Source organism: Calonectris borealis, chromosome 7, assembly GCF_964195595.1.
Source record: "Calonectris borealis chromosome 7, bCalBor7.hap1.2, whole genome shotgun sequence".
NCBI classification, from domain to species: Eukaryota; Metazoa; Chordata; class Aves; order Procellariiformes; family Procellariidae; genus Calonectris; species Calonectris borealis.
The window spans coordinates 128,215-142,937 of record NC_134318.1 but is presented as its reverse complement, the minus strand read 5'-3'; the positions used below and the strand labels follow the sequence as shown (position 1 = coordinate 142,937).

Below are 14,723 nucleotides of genomic sequence, written 5' to 3'. Positions count from 1 at the left end.
GGATGTGACTTTTCAGAAAAAGACTTGTAAAGTGTTTTCATTCCTTAAACATTACATTACATTTTTTTTCCCCCCCCCTGTGGTTCTGTGACACTCTTACAACAGGCTTTTCTTTAAAATGTGTACTAGCATTTTTTTTCCTCTTCCCGTTTCATGTGTTAAAACTTAAACAGAGTAGTATGTACACTGGGGTAACTGTAACTTCAGCCCTAGCCTTTAAAGTGGTTGGACCTAAAGCTTGCTGTTTGTCTACAGATACTTAAACTATTTTCAGGAGAGTGTCTGTGAAGAGCCTTAACAGCACAACGTTAGGGGTCTTAGGGATGCCACCTGACAGGGCTTGACGAGGTATACAGTATCTTTGGTTTTCAGACCATTGTTCTGATTCGCTCTGCAAAGGTAAGGGCTTTGAATATTTAAAACTGTAGGCAGATTACAGGGGATGCCTGCTGATAGTGCTTTAAAATATTCAGTCCTATCCAGCTTGTGTAAGTACAATAGAAAAAGCATTCTCATTGGAGAGATCTTTGCATTTTAAGCTTACTCAGTCCAAGTGTCTCAGGTAGTTGTTTTTTTTTCTTTGGGCCTTATGTAAAAGGTCAGAAGGCTTTCCTCCTCTTCAGAAGACTAACAGGGTGTAAGCCAAGGCAAAGCATGGAGAGCTTCAGGCACACGCTGTTCCTGAAAGGCTTTTCAAGGCTGTCTTCCTAAGTAATTTCGTTTGGGCCTCTCTGCTCTGCAAAAAGGGAATCGATCGAACGAATTCACGTCCCTTTGGTTAATTCAAACTAGATGATTAGCTTAAGAGGGGAGATACCACTTGAGTTTGAGCCAATTCTGCCCTACTTGTGAAAGCAAGCTCAAAAAAACCCCAAAATGTCTGTGATCCAAATTCTAGCACTGCCAGTTCTGTTTCCATTTAAACGTAAAGCCCTGAGCAGCTGAGAAGTGTGGTTGTTGATGGATTAAGCTCCAAGAAACAGGCAGAGGCGGCAGGCTCTCTTCTGTGTTCTGTCAGGCTTGAGCACTGCCAGCACAGGTGACTGGTTTTTAGTTAACAGCTATGAAAGCAATGGCGCAGAGTTCTCGTGCTTTAGCTAAGTGCCTGTTTGGTGGCAGGGCAAGCTAGTCAGACTTTAGAATCTGGTTTAGGCAGGTGAGACTTTGCTGTGGTTTGTTTTTCTCCAAAGATCTATGGGTTTTGTAGCCTAACGGAAGCAAAAGCAACTTTAAGCTAGGTCAGGAAAGAACCTCGTGCATTAGCAGACTCTCCTTTAGTGACCTTTGAGTCCATTTTGCTGTTGGCATTCAAACTGTTTTAAAAAAAGGAAAAAGATTTTGCTGCTTGTGTTTGATTCTCAAACCCCAAGATTTCTTGAAATATACTGTTAGTGTGTTGAGACGATGAAAGCGTGATGTTACATATAAAATTTTGCTTTTGTATCTGTAAAGGGATTCTGCGAAGTGCTACGTAATTACATATGAGCATGCATTCTTACGAATTGACTGATGTTTTTCTCTGTATTTACGTTGTTTTCAGAATACACAGATGAGAATGCCCTGATTCCTAAGAACTCATCGGTAATTGTTAGAAGAATCCCTGTCGGAGGAGTTAAAGCTACCGGCAAAACCGATGTTATGTAAGTATCCATAAAGCATTGTATTCTTTGTTAGGGGTTTCAGTGTGTTAACTTTTTTTATGGGTATTAGTTTACAGAGGCGTTCTTTCTTGTTAAAGCTGCTGTTAATTTTTGTTGGCATGGGGTAGATTTTAATGTATCTGTCCGAAAGTGGACTTACATTTTTAGGCCTGCTGGGACATGGGGGTCGAACTCCAACCATGGTAACTTTTAAGATTATTCTATTGGGTTTGTTCTTGGGGTTGATTGTTCTGAGACCCAAGTTGTAGATCCTGTTTCCTCGACGTGCAGAGATTCCTTATTATATGTGTTGGCTTTTATGGCTTTTATAGTAAAGACAGATACGCATTGTAGCGTAAACGCATACTTTGTTCCCGTCTCAGAAGAGCCTGATTCTCAGTGTTTGACTATTTCTGGCATTTGGGGGGGATATGGCAGGTATTCTTACGCCCCAAATCTGGGGTTTTTGCATACTAGCTATAGAGGAAAGACCAAGGTTTACCAGTTGGCGAACGATGCAAACAAGAAGTTCCATTCGTAAGCGATTCCTATGCGTTTCCTCAAGACAATGTCCGTTTCAGGCAAGAGAAAAAGAACAGTATCCTAAAGTGTATTGCCTTTTGTGCAAGTACGATGAAGGAATAGTTAATCCTTTCCAAACTTGAAACTCAGTAAGCAGTTTAGCACATTACCAAATGTTACTAGTTATCTTGCTACGTCTGTTTTTACCCTAAGCTGGTATCTGTGCTCCGGGTTTTGGTTCTGTATTCCTAAGATTTACGGAGGACAGAGAATCAGGTGTATTGATTAAAATTACAGCTATTCCAATGCAGTGCTGACTAGAGGATTACTGCTGTCATTTATGTATTCATACAGTCTTTCTAATGTTGGTTCTCAATAAATCAAGTAGACGGATGAGTTACACTGTGTCTCGAACAAAGAGTACAGCAGCCTCCCGGTACCCACGAGGCATCTGCAAGCAAAAAACCCTGAATTTATGTGGCTCTGCATCTCAACTTTGGGCGTATTCCTGCAGTAGTTGTTGCAGTGTTTTCAGGCACCCTCTAGTAATTCTGGACACCGCAGCACTGTGCTTATAAACATGGCCTTGTTTTGGGGGTTAATTTAAACACGTCGGCTTAGTGCTGTCTTGTCAGTGCATCCTCTGTTTCGGGCACCCTCTCCTGGTATTGTAATGCTGCCCTAAAATGAGAGGATAGATGCGGCTAGCATCAAAGGTCAGATACATACCTGTATGTATAAGGGGATAAGGAAGGAACGGCACCGCTGTTCTAGCGCTGAAAATTAACCAGGCAGATTAGCTTTCTAGTCTTTCAGCTGTGAACATTGCAGAAACAACTGGTAGAGTGGTGGATGTTTGGGAATGATGAATGTATGCTGTAATGGTGGAGAGGCCTTCAAAAATGCGTTACTCTCCTTTTAGTACGCTCTTGAAGGTAAATGTATGAAGAATCCATGCTGTGGTAATCTAAAGGATGTCCTTGTCCTTCCTCAACTTCAGGAGGTACGTGGCTGTCGTTGCGAGCCTGGTGGTGTTCTAGCAGTGGCAGGGAGCGTGCGCCTTTCTATTTGTACACCAGTTGCACAGCAGCCTTTGAATTGCCTCTGCTCATGGGACACTTTGGATGATGTGTGAATTGTTTGTTAACGACATCGATGGTTGCATGGCTGATTCATGATGAGTAGCGTGCAGATACAGATCAATGAGTATGTGGAATCTCAGCAAGTTTTCAAATTTAATAAATATTTCCTAAAATATCGTAGCATTTTCAAGATTATCTTGAAGCAAATTCTGGCAACCAAGACCTTTTTTTTTTGTCACAGGTCTCCTAAATCGCACAAAGGCCTAGGACCTGCTTTCAGGTGACATTTCTACTACTGTTTTTAGTCCATATAGCATATGTAACACATTTAGTGTTTTGGCACTTTCATGGCTAAGATATCTGAACACAGTGCTTGGGCTTCCACAGAGAAACACTGTTCTAAAGACGATGCTGCTGACATTGTTGTTATTTGTCAGATGACTGATTTTTTTCACTTAAGTAAAGGTGCACTTGGAAGTGTCTAGACTATCACTGTTCTTTCTTAGAAACTAAAGGACTCCATCTGGTACCTATTTGTAATACTAGCGATACACAGATTGGCTAAAGTTACCTTCGTATTTTGATGGTTGATTATTCATGAACACAAAACTGTAGTACAGACTTCCTGGTTTTGATACTTATGTAGCAGAGACAAACTATCTGAGGACTTCCCCTTGCACGGTCGTGTTCTATATCTGTAAGCCTTAGAGTAATTTGTGACAAAGCAGAAATGGGATTCTGGGGGGTTTTTTTAGTTGCACTGAATGTACCAAGAGACAACGGTTTATGTATATGAGTAAATTTCCAGATTCACTCGACTATCAGAACATAAAGTTTTGATGTTCAGGTTTTATAATCTGTTTTCAGTGCTTTATGTTTTTGGTACAAGTGCTGTATTTGAAGTTCTGATCACCTTTATTTCTTCTTCTAGAAGTCAAACTGAGCCAGTAAGTGGAACATCAAAAGCAGTATGTAAAAACACAATCTCACACTTTTTGCTGCACGCTGCACTTAAGGTAGCCTTGGATTAATTTTCCAAACATTAACTTAATAGATTTTCCAGTAAAACATAGTATATGTTGTAAATACAATGTATTTGATTCAGCATAGTAGAAACGGAGTAATGCCATCATTTGCACAGTTCTATCTAATGTGAATATTGGTGTTTGTGCCTAGTAATGCATTGTATTTCATACTGGATATGCTAGACTATTTCCTGAACGACTTTGTGTTGTACAGATAATGTACAATCGTTTTTAGATCACGTAGGTTCAAGGTTTGCACAACTGAACATGGTTTTTGAAAATGTTATCAAAAACCACTGAGAAACCATTATTGTTAAACATGGTACTGTTTCTTACTTTTGACTTGGGGGTTCAAACAAATACCAAAACCAACATGTCCCACACGTTTTGAGGACAGTTCTGTGCAGCTAAATGCTTCCTTTTCATGTCCTTAAAGACTTGGGTATTTGTTCCTGAAACTGTATAATTGAAGCGATATTGTTTGAGTGCATAACTGAGTGCATAACTGTCTTTAATAGATTGCTGTGAATTTAAATATCGTTGCTACACAAAGTGGTATTCTAAAGTTCTACATTTGACCTTTCCGCTTTATCAGATGAAGCAGTTTAGTTTAATAGTTTGTCTGCAAATGAAAATACGTAAAACCCAGTGTACAAATTTTGGCACAAGGTTAGAGCCTGGTGCATTTGTGAAGGGTAAAATCCCTGTCATTTTTCTTAACCTCCGCCTGCAGTACGTTTTTGGATCTGGGTGACTTCAGGGCTGGATGCTGCTTTAATTTCCCAAAGGCTAAGCTTTTCTTTAGGATACTGCCACTTTGAATTTACATTTGGAAAAGGGGCAGCGTTTTTCTTCAGGTTTGAAGACACTGTCGTTCTGCTGCTAAAACAGAAATAAGTAACACAAGGAAATACTTGGCTGATTAGTTTACAAACCACACTGAAAAGAAGTTTCCTGTAGTGATGCTTCCTTTTCAAATAAATATTTTTTAAAAATCCTTTTTAGCTGAAAATTGATAGCTTCCTTACCCCTTCGACTTTTAAGCAGCTGTGAGCATTTGACAAGGGTCCCTCTCTGAGATATTCTGGAGCAATAAGTTGATCTCCAGCGGGTTTGGTTAGTTTAGCTTCTTCTCCTTAACCACATAGGCACTCTTAAGCTGTCACAGGTTTGGACTTTGTTTTGAACAAATACCAACTACACTAGGTTGGAAATGGCTCTTTCAGTGACACTCGGAGGATATAGTGCAGACTGTCAGACTACAGTAGAGGTTAACTATTGCTCTGTTTTTGATTGTAGAACTTGAATGTGAGTTTAATTTTTTGTGAACAGATTGATGACTCTTCTGCATCTATTTCTCTGGCCCAGCTGACTAAGGTACATATATATTCCTAAAAAAAAGTGTTTGCTTTGTATTTTTAAATCTTATACTGTGATCTATAGCTGGAGAACTGTTGTCATGTGAACAAACCTTTAATTTAATTTTTAATAATTTAAAGTATTTCTTTTGACTTAAAAATGTGTGTATATTTTGATACTATCCTGGTAAAGAGTAGTTGCCAGTTTGGGAAGATAGAAGGGGGAGGACCTTATCAGCCGCAACGTAATGTTGCAGTATTACTCATCTTCAAGACACAAAGAAGAAGCACTTCAGAAGCTGTTTACCGTTTTTCATACTTTTCGTTCATTTTGCATTGGAAACTAACACAATTTTCACAGAAGAATTTAATTGGCTGTAAGTGACGGACATTTCAGGGGGGTTTGCAAGAGCCAAAATAGAAGCGTTTCTGGAACACGGACAACTGCATGGCTATTTTTGAATTTCTAGGCGCTACAGTTATAGATCCATGCTTTGAATGCTGCACAATTTCATACACTGTAGTATATATACAGTGGACAACACAATCTAATTTGTTTGATCGCAGACTGTGTAAATTGTGTAAATGCACCTAATTGTTTACAGGAAAATACTGATGCGTATGTGTGGCATATTAGCAAACGTGACCTTCTGAAACTGTTGTAATGCCATGTTTTGCTATGGAACTGCTTGCATTTTTTGCTCAACAACATGTAACTTTGTCTGGGAAAGCACTAGGGATTGCACTTTGTGAAAAGGCGTAGTGCTAGCCAATTAAATTACTAGTCTTTAAAGTTACAAAGATTAGAGAAGGCAGGGCCTAATGCAGAGGACCTAGTCCTTTCTTCTGAAAATAAAGGCTGGAGTTCCTTTCCCAGAAAGAAAAATCTCTTCCCACTGGTAACTTCTTCCCTCTCTCACTGCAGAAATTAAATTGTGGACATTTGGTAAGAAAAAAAAAATAGTTTGGAAGGTAGCCACCAGGAGAAATTGGTCTCTGTTAGCGCTGTCCCTAAACATGTCCTTGGTTCTGTAAACTCAGGTGAAGTTTTACTCTAAAATGTGAAAAACTGTCCAAGTGTACAGTGTACACAAAACTGTACACATTTAAGCTTTTGAGAAAATGTAAGTATTTCAGAAAAATAGAGGAACATAAGATAAAGCAGCTCCAAACGGTTCCTTACTCTAACCTCCTCAGTGCAGACTGGCTTAGCATGGAGGCAATGTGTTGTAAAAAGTTTTCTGTTTTATTATGCATTAAATGCCATATTGAATTTTGGTCTATTCCTAGTAATGTCTTGTGGGTTTTGGATGTGTTTTGTAAACCGCTTGGGTTCAAACAAATTAGTCAAGTATCTGTAAAGTCTTCTGTAAATGTTAATGGAAATGATTTCATAGATGTCGATCTGGATTATGTTACAGTTGAGAAAAAGCTGTGTATATGAAACAGCCCTTTAACAAAATGCTGAAACAAGTTGGTTGCTTTTGTGAATGAATGCATCTAAAACAAAAACCATGAGTGGTTGATCTGAATGATAGGTGCTTGAGGGTCCAAATCATTTACAGTCACTCCCTTAGACCCTGCTTGTATCTGTACTAGTGTGTAATAAAAACATTTGAACAAATACTACTTTAAAAAAATCAGCTGGCTTCAATAATTTGAAGATCCAGTTCTGCATAACATTTATATTACAATTTGTATGTTAAAAGGACACGGTCAACTGGAAAAAAACTGCAGGTTTTGCTTATTGTAGTTAACTTGCTTCCTATGAAGAAGTTAGTGGGGGGGAATACGAAGAGCCTAAGGTTTTGAGTGGCCAGGAATGCTCTTTTCAAGTAGGTTAACAGGCACATAAACATCCTGTGATGACGTAAGGACTCCCCAGAACATCTTTTGGACAACTCTGTTTCATATGAGCAGCTGTTTTCATGCAACCTCAGCTGGCGTTGTGCTGCTCTTTACAGGGTTGGGTGAGTGGTGTTCTCTTTGGCAGTGTGGGCTTAAATGTGTTTCTAATGTATGTGTCAAATAATTACCTGTTAAACAGACTGCCAATCTGGCTGAAGCCAATGCTTCCGAAGAAGATAAAATAAAAGCTATGATGCTACAGTCTTGCCAGGAATATGATCCAATCAAGTAAGTGTTGATAATGTCAAATCTGTTCTTTGAAGATTATGGAAAAATTGTAGAGAAGTTTGTTTTAACGAGAGAGACACGTGCATACCTTTTTCTTCTTTGCCCCAAACCCTTTTAGTTACCTGAAGAAACCCTGGGGTCCACCTCCACCATCATCTGCTTGCTTTTGTTGCGGAAAACCTGGCGACTGTATAAAGAACTGCCCAACAAATGGGGTAAGACTGTGGGGGACTTCTGGTGTTCCTTAGCTTTTCATTTTTTTACCTTGGCAGTTACGTAACAAATCCATGAATACTCATATTAAGAATTGTTTCTCTTGGGGTGAAAGACAGAGGTTCATAGGGCAATGTTGCAAAGCCCTTCAAAATCCAAGGGAAACCTGGCATTATAAATGTAAACTTTTCTTTTTTCTAGGTCATAGACATTAAGTATGTCCACAGATCTTGCTCTGTGAACTTTCATGCATATTTTTATATATTTCAATATTACTGGAAATGTTTCTGGTTTTAACTCTGTTTAATGACAGTTCACAGTTTTTAGTATTTCATGTAAAACCAAGATGTTTCTGTTGACCCCATCTATTGAATATTTGTGCTCTGAATTGCGCTTTGGAGGAGGAGCGGGTTTGTATCTCTTTTCTGAGGGGATGGTGAGCTAAGGGATATTTCACCCTTAAAGAACCTGAACTTAAGCCAAAGAATGGAATGAGTTCAAAACACTGCTCAAGCCTTTGGAACATCCTGGCTATATTCATTTAGGAAAATAAGTATTTTAGTCGAGCAACCCTTATGCTGGGTAAAAGGAGAGGATTAAAGGCTTTTGCTGCTTAAAATAATCATTGAAATGTCATTTTAAGTGTGGGTCTTAAAAGGAGATATGTCTGCATTTCTTTTCTTAACAGGACAAAAATGTTGAGCCTGTTCCCAGAATTAAAGAGCACAGGAATTCCAAGGAGTTTCATGATGGAGGTGAAAGACCCCAATACAAAGGGTGCTATGCTGACAAACACTGGAAAATACGCAATACCAACTATTAATGCGTAAGTATGGAATTAATTGGACTGGCCAAAAAGTGAGCGAGAGAAACCATGCGTGCATGTCTGAGTGGCTATGCAACCAAGTTGGCCAGCATCTGTAATTACGGGGCAGGAAGCACTGTCATTGTGCTTAACCATAGAATCTGTGATACTTTTGAATATTAAAATAGGGTGGTCCTGCTGTTCGTGCCCCTGGAAGTTGGTCAAACGTGTGGTATGCTAAGAATCTGTATTTCTGCAAAACATTTCAGTAGTGTTTGCAGTGGAGTCGTTCTCTCTGAAAGCTCGTTTTGCTTTTGGTTTATGTTTCAAAGGCTTCTTGCAAAATTTAACAAGTAGCTGTTGGACTGAGATTTCCGCCCCCTCTGACTTTCATCAAATCCCATGTGTGAAACAGACTGAAGTTTTCCTCTTGCTATAAACTAAGAAAATACTGCTGTGTGCTGACAGGAGTGGCTGTTTTAAAATGCACTTGGTAGCACTTCTGTGTTTCTGTCATGGATCTCGTTTTGTAGGAAATAGACTTCTTCCATTTATAAAATGTAGTTACTCGGAGACGAACTTTACCCTGAGCCTGCAATTTACATTTACCCTCTGGCAAAGGGGAAGTGGGATTCATTTCTCTCATAGAAAATGATATAGCCAACTCTGGTGACTTACTGTGGTCTGCAACAAACGGATAGTTAGGCATTTAATCCACATTCTTCTCCACGGGAGAGTTGGTTAAAACCTTCAGAACTCAAGCCTACTAATGGTTTTTTGAGATGTCTATCAGGTTCCCGTACAAAGACAACCAGCATTACCACGTCTTCTGGGCCCCCAAGGACAAGCAATACCCACAACTGGTGTCCTAGTTTCGGCAGGGATAGGGTTAAATTTCTTCCTAGTGCTGTGTTTTGGATTTAGTATGAGGAGAATGGTGATAACACACTGATGTTTTCAGTTGTTGCTAAGTGCCCTCCTAGTCCAAGGACAGTTCCCGTGCCTACTGACTGAGCTAGGTACACAAGATGGGAGGGAACATAATCAGGACAGCCAGCCCAGCTGGCCAATGGGGTATTCCATGCCATGTGACGTCATGCTCAGTATATGAACGGTAGGCGTGATCCAGGAAGTACCGATCGCTACTTGGTTATCGGTCAGCGCGGGTGGTGAGCAATTGCATTGTGCATCACTCATTTTGTATATTCTATCATTATTTATTATCATTATTCTCCCTTTTCTGTTCTATTAAACTGTCTTTATCTCAACCCACGAGTGTTTCTCACTCTTACCCTTCCGATTCTCTCCCCGTCCCACTGGGGGGGCGGGGGGAGTGAGTGAGCGGCTGCATGGTATTTGGCTGCCTGCCAGGTTAAACCACGACACTGGTAAGTAACTGTAACTTCAGAATTTCTTTAAAAAAATTACCTTCAGAGGAACTGAATGGGATTTCTTTCTTTTTCCTCTCCCCACTCCAAAAGGTCATCCAATGAGAGCCAGTCCAGTTCGCTCAGCAGGTGGCAGACCAGGCTGGGAAGTGTAAGTATTCTACAGAAATTCAATAGATGACTCCTTGTCACCTGTTAAAAGAGGCTGTATAACGCATAACTTATACAACAGCTGATTTATAATGAAGCAAGTATGCACAGATAGTTGTGGAGAATCCAAGTGGTAATTGATGTTTAAATGGCTTCATTTGAATTGGCTTTTACAAAGGGCATCTGTGCTTCCACTAAGGTTATTTAAAATAAAACTCCGGTACATGACTGAAAACAGGACTCTGAGAAATGAACGCTTTTTGAGGAAACCATAATTGCCTATAAAAATTAAAGATAATTAAAGGATCAGATGGAAAGCCACCTTTTCCATTACTGGCTAAATAGGGCTGAAGAAATTGATTTCCCAATAGGAATCAGCCTCCAACATTCTTTTTTTAACAACTTAGTTGATACTGCATGAGCAAATGGTTGGAAAAGTCAACACTGTTCTTTTATGACAATTTTGAATTTCTTCAATTTAGTCATCTCACATAGCCAAGACGCTTTCTCTCAGTTGGAGAGAGAGGAGTCTGTTTTACCTATTACTGCAGCGTCAAGCTAGTCCTTCCTTTCGCTATATGTTTGTTATAGACAGATTGTAAGAGTGCATTGTGTTTATAAAATCTTAAAGGTAAATCAAAAGAAAAACCAGGATCCATCCCACAGGTTGTCTGATATCTCCAATTCAGTCAGCAAGAAAACAACAATTCAGGGACAGGACCAGGCCAAATACCTCATGATGAGGCAACAACATAGGAAGCGTATGTGGAAGAAGTTAAAAGAAGTTCCAGAGAAGATTAGTTAATATCTGTGCAGTACTTGGAAGATCAGAAGTGTGATGTATTAAGTGTATCAAGGAGTGGCAGAGGAGCAGTGGGCACTTGGCCCACGGGAGATGGGAGTCTCTTTCAAGGGTGGGCAGCCTCCATCCACAGGTGCAAAGCTGAGTATAAGGAGAGAAGACTGAATGAACTGTTGGGGGTGAGGATGTGGAAGGCAAGTATGAGGATCAGGAAATGAGCGTAGTCTCTAAAGAACAGAAAGCAGGGAGAAAAATGCTTAAGTTGGCAGGATGCCATTGGCCTCCCTGATCTAGGGAGGAGTTTTACAGAGAACAACGGAGACTTAAAGAGGAGGAAGTATTTGGCTCAATGAAGTTGCCTTGTTTTTCACGTTTGTATTTCAACAGCATATCGGACTGCAGTTACACTAAAGTGCATCTGACATAAGGAAAAATGACAGTGTTTTTTCCAATAGAATTTTTCGTTGCAGATAGTAAGCATGCATAACTAAAACAAGACAAATGGAATTGAAAAATGTTATCAAATTCCTCAATTTGCAGTAGCATTATGTCAGCAGCTGAAAGAAGCTTTGACATAAGCGTATGGAGAGGAGAAAAAACCCAAACCAAATTTGGGAGGAAAAAAATTGGGGAGAATGACTGTTTTGAATTAACTTCATTTCTTTTTCTGTGTGTTGTGGTTTTTTCCAGGTCCAAGTCTCCTTATAGTGCTTCACCTTACTCTACAAGTTCGTCTACCTGCTCCACATCAAGATCAGGTTCTTCCCGCACTCGCTCCTACTCTCGCTCATTTAGTCCTTCCCATTCTCGTTCCTACTCGCGATTGCTGCCGTATCCAAGAAGAGGCAAAGGGAAGAGGCGTAACTATCGTTCTAGGTCAAGGTCACACGGTTATCAGCGTTCAAGGTCAAGGTCACCCCCATACAGAAGATGCCATTCACGGTCAAGGTCTCCAGTATTTAGAGGCCAGTCTCCCACTAAACAGACTATACCTCAAGGGGAAGGAGGAAGGGAGTATTTTAACAGATACAGAGAAGTTCCACCATATGATCTGAAAGCTTACTATGGCAGATCTCTTGACTTTAGAGATCCATTTGAAAAGGCAAGGTACCGGGAATGGGAAAGGAACTACAGAGAATGGCATGGAAAGTTTTACAAGGGCTATGCTGTTGGCGCTCAACCTCACCCTCCAGTAAACAGAGAGAACTTTTCTCCAGGTAGGTTTGGTCCACCTGGGACCAGACAAGAGAATTCACCATATGCTCGGGGACGTAGGGAGGATTATCCTGCTTGGCAGAGCCACCAAAATCACAATATAGCTGGAAATTACCCTGAAAAACCTTCTGAAAGAGAGAGCCATGGCATCAAGGATCCTACCAAATCAAAAGAGAAGGAGGTGAAAAATCCACTAGGAGATGGCCAAGGAAATAAGCATAAAAAGAGAAGAAAAAGGGATGAGGATGAAGGATTTCCCAATACTGAGTTGTCAGCAGGTGCGAGAAAACCAAGAGAGCCAGTTCCAGCAGAAGACGTTAAAATGGACTCCCTGTTCATGGCCCAAGCAGAGATGATGCCACCCCTGTGAGAGATGAGCCTATGGAAGCAGATTCTATTGCTTTCAAGCCGATGTCTGAAAAGGAGAAAAAAGAGAAGGATAAGCCAAAAGCAAAAATTGACAAGACAAAGCGGAACGTAGAAGTGGCTGTTCCTCCTAAGACAGACAATATAATAAAACTAGCTAAAGCTTCCTCGAATGGAACTCTCCTCGAACGGAAGAGAGAAAGCAAGAAGAGAGAAGGGAAGAGAGAAAGCAAGGATTTAAAGAACCTGACTTGCTGCCCTGATATTGCTCATTTACATCAGTTATAGTGTTTGTGATTAAGTTTAGGGTTAGGGTTAGGGTTAGGGCTCAGTGTTACGGTGAGGGTTAGGTTTAGGGTTAGGGTTAACATTAGGGTTAGGGCTTATCATTAGGGTTATGGTTAGGGGCAGGGGTTAGGTTTAAGGTTAGGGTTAGGGGTAGGGTTAGGGTTAGGGTTAGGTTTAGGGTTAGGCTTAGGGTTATCGTTAGGGTTAGGGATAGGGTTGGGGTTAGGATTATGGTTTGGGTTTAGGGTTAGGGATCAGGTTAGGGTTTCATTTTAGGGTTAGGTTTAGGGTTAGGGTTAGGGCTTGGGGTTACGGTTAGGGTTAGGGTTAGTTTTAGGGTTAGGGTTAGGGTTTGGGTTAGGGTTTAGGGTTAGGGTTTAGGGTTAGAGTTAGGGCTGGGGTTCGGGCTGGGGTTCAGGGTTAGGGTTAGAGTTCAGGATACGGGTTAGGGTTTGGGGTTAGGGTTAGCATTAGGGTTAGGGCTTATCATTAGGGTTAGGGTTAGGGTTAAGGTTAGAGTTAGGGCTGGGCTTCAGGGTTAGGGTTAGAGTTTGGGATACGGATTAGGGTTTGGGGTTAGGGTTAGGGTTAGGGTTAGGGTTAGGGTTAGGGATTAGTGTTATGGTTAGGGGTTATGGTTGGGTTTATGCTTATGGGTTAGGATTTCAGTTTGGGTTAGGGTTAGCATTAAGTATTAGGATTAGGTTTAGGGTTAGGGTTGCAGTTTAGTTTTAGGGTTAGGTTTCGCATTAGGGTTAGGGTGAGGTCTCACGGTTATGGTATTAGGTTTGTGATAGCGTTAGGGTTAGGGCTTAGTGTTATGGTTAGGGGTTACATTGGGTTTACGCTTATGGGTTAGGATTTCAGTTTGGCATAGGGGTAGCATTAATTTTTAGGGTTAGGGTTTAGGTTTAGAGTTGCGGTTTAATTTTAGGATTAGGTTTCGCATTAGGTTTAGGGTGAGGTGTTATGGTTACGGTATTAGGTTTGGGGTAGCATTAGGGTTAGGGTTAGAGTTAGGGTTAGGGTCATTAGGGTTCAGGTTGGGGTTCAGGGTTAGGGTTAGGGTTCGGGATTACGGTTAGGGGTCGGGGTTAGGATTAGCATCAGGGTTAGGGCTTAAAATTAGGATTAGGGGTTAAGGTTAGGGTTATGGTTGGGGTTAAGGTTAGGGTTATGGTTGGGGTTAGGGTTAGGCCTAGGGTTATCGTTGGGGTTAGGATTATGGTTCAGGTTTAGTGTTAGGGATAGGGTTATGGTTTCGTTTTAGGGTTAGGGTTAGCGTTAGGGTTAGGGCGTACGGTTACAGTTAGGGATAGGCTTAGCGTTAGGGTTAGGGTTTGGGTTAGGGGATAGGGTTAGGGTTTAGTTTTAGGGTTAGGCGTAGGGGTAGGGGTAGGGGTAGGGTTGTGGTGATGTCTTAAGATTACGGTTTGAGGTTGAGTTAGCATTAGGGTTACGGTTAGAATTAGGGGTTCGGTGTTATGTGAGGGTTAGTTTTATGGTTCCGTTTAGGTTTAACGTTAGGGTTATGCCAAAGTGTTAGTGTTACGGTTTGATGTTAGGGTTAGGGTTACGGTTTGGGGTTAGGGTTAGCGTTAGGATTTTGTTTTAGGGTGAGGTTTCGCCTTAGGGTTAGGGTTAGGGCTAGGGTTAGCTTTATGATTCAGGTTAGGCTTAAGGTTAGGTTACGGTTAGGGTTAAGTGTTCGGTTTAGGGTTAAGTGTTAGGCT

At 40.8% G+C, this 14,723-nt stretch overlaps 1 protein-coding gene across 1 annotated transcript; it reads left to right on the top strand.

Annotated features, from left to right (window-relative positions):
• The first annotated feature begins 10,268 nt into the window (after positions 1–10,268).
• LOC142084556 (E3 ubiquitin-protein ligase RBBP6-like) lies at positions 10,269–12,803 on the top strand. The gene is made up of 2 exons (XM_075155404.1): positions 10,269–10,320; positions 11,812–12,803. The coding sequence occupies exons 1-2, from the start codon at positions 10,271–10,273 to the stop codon at positions 12,704–12,706; spliced, it is 945 nt and encodes a 314-aa protein (XP_075011505.1). The 5' UTR covers positions 10,269–10,270; the 3' UTR covers positions 12,707–12,803.
• Positions 12,804–14,723: the final 1,920 nt, after the last annotated feature.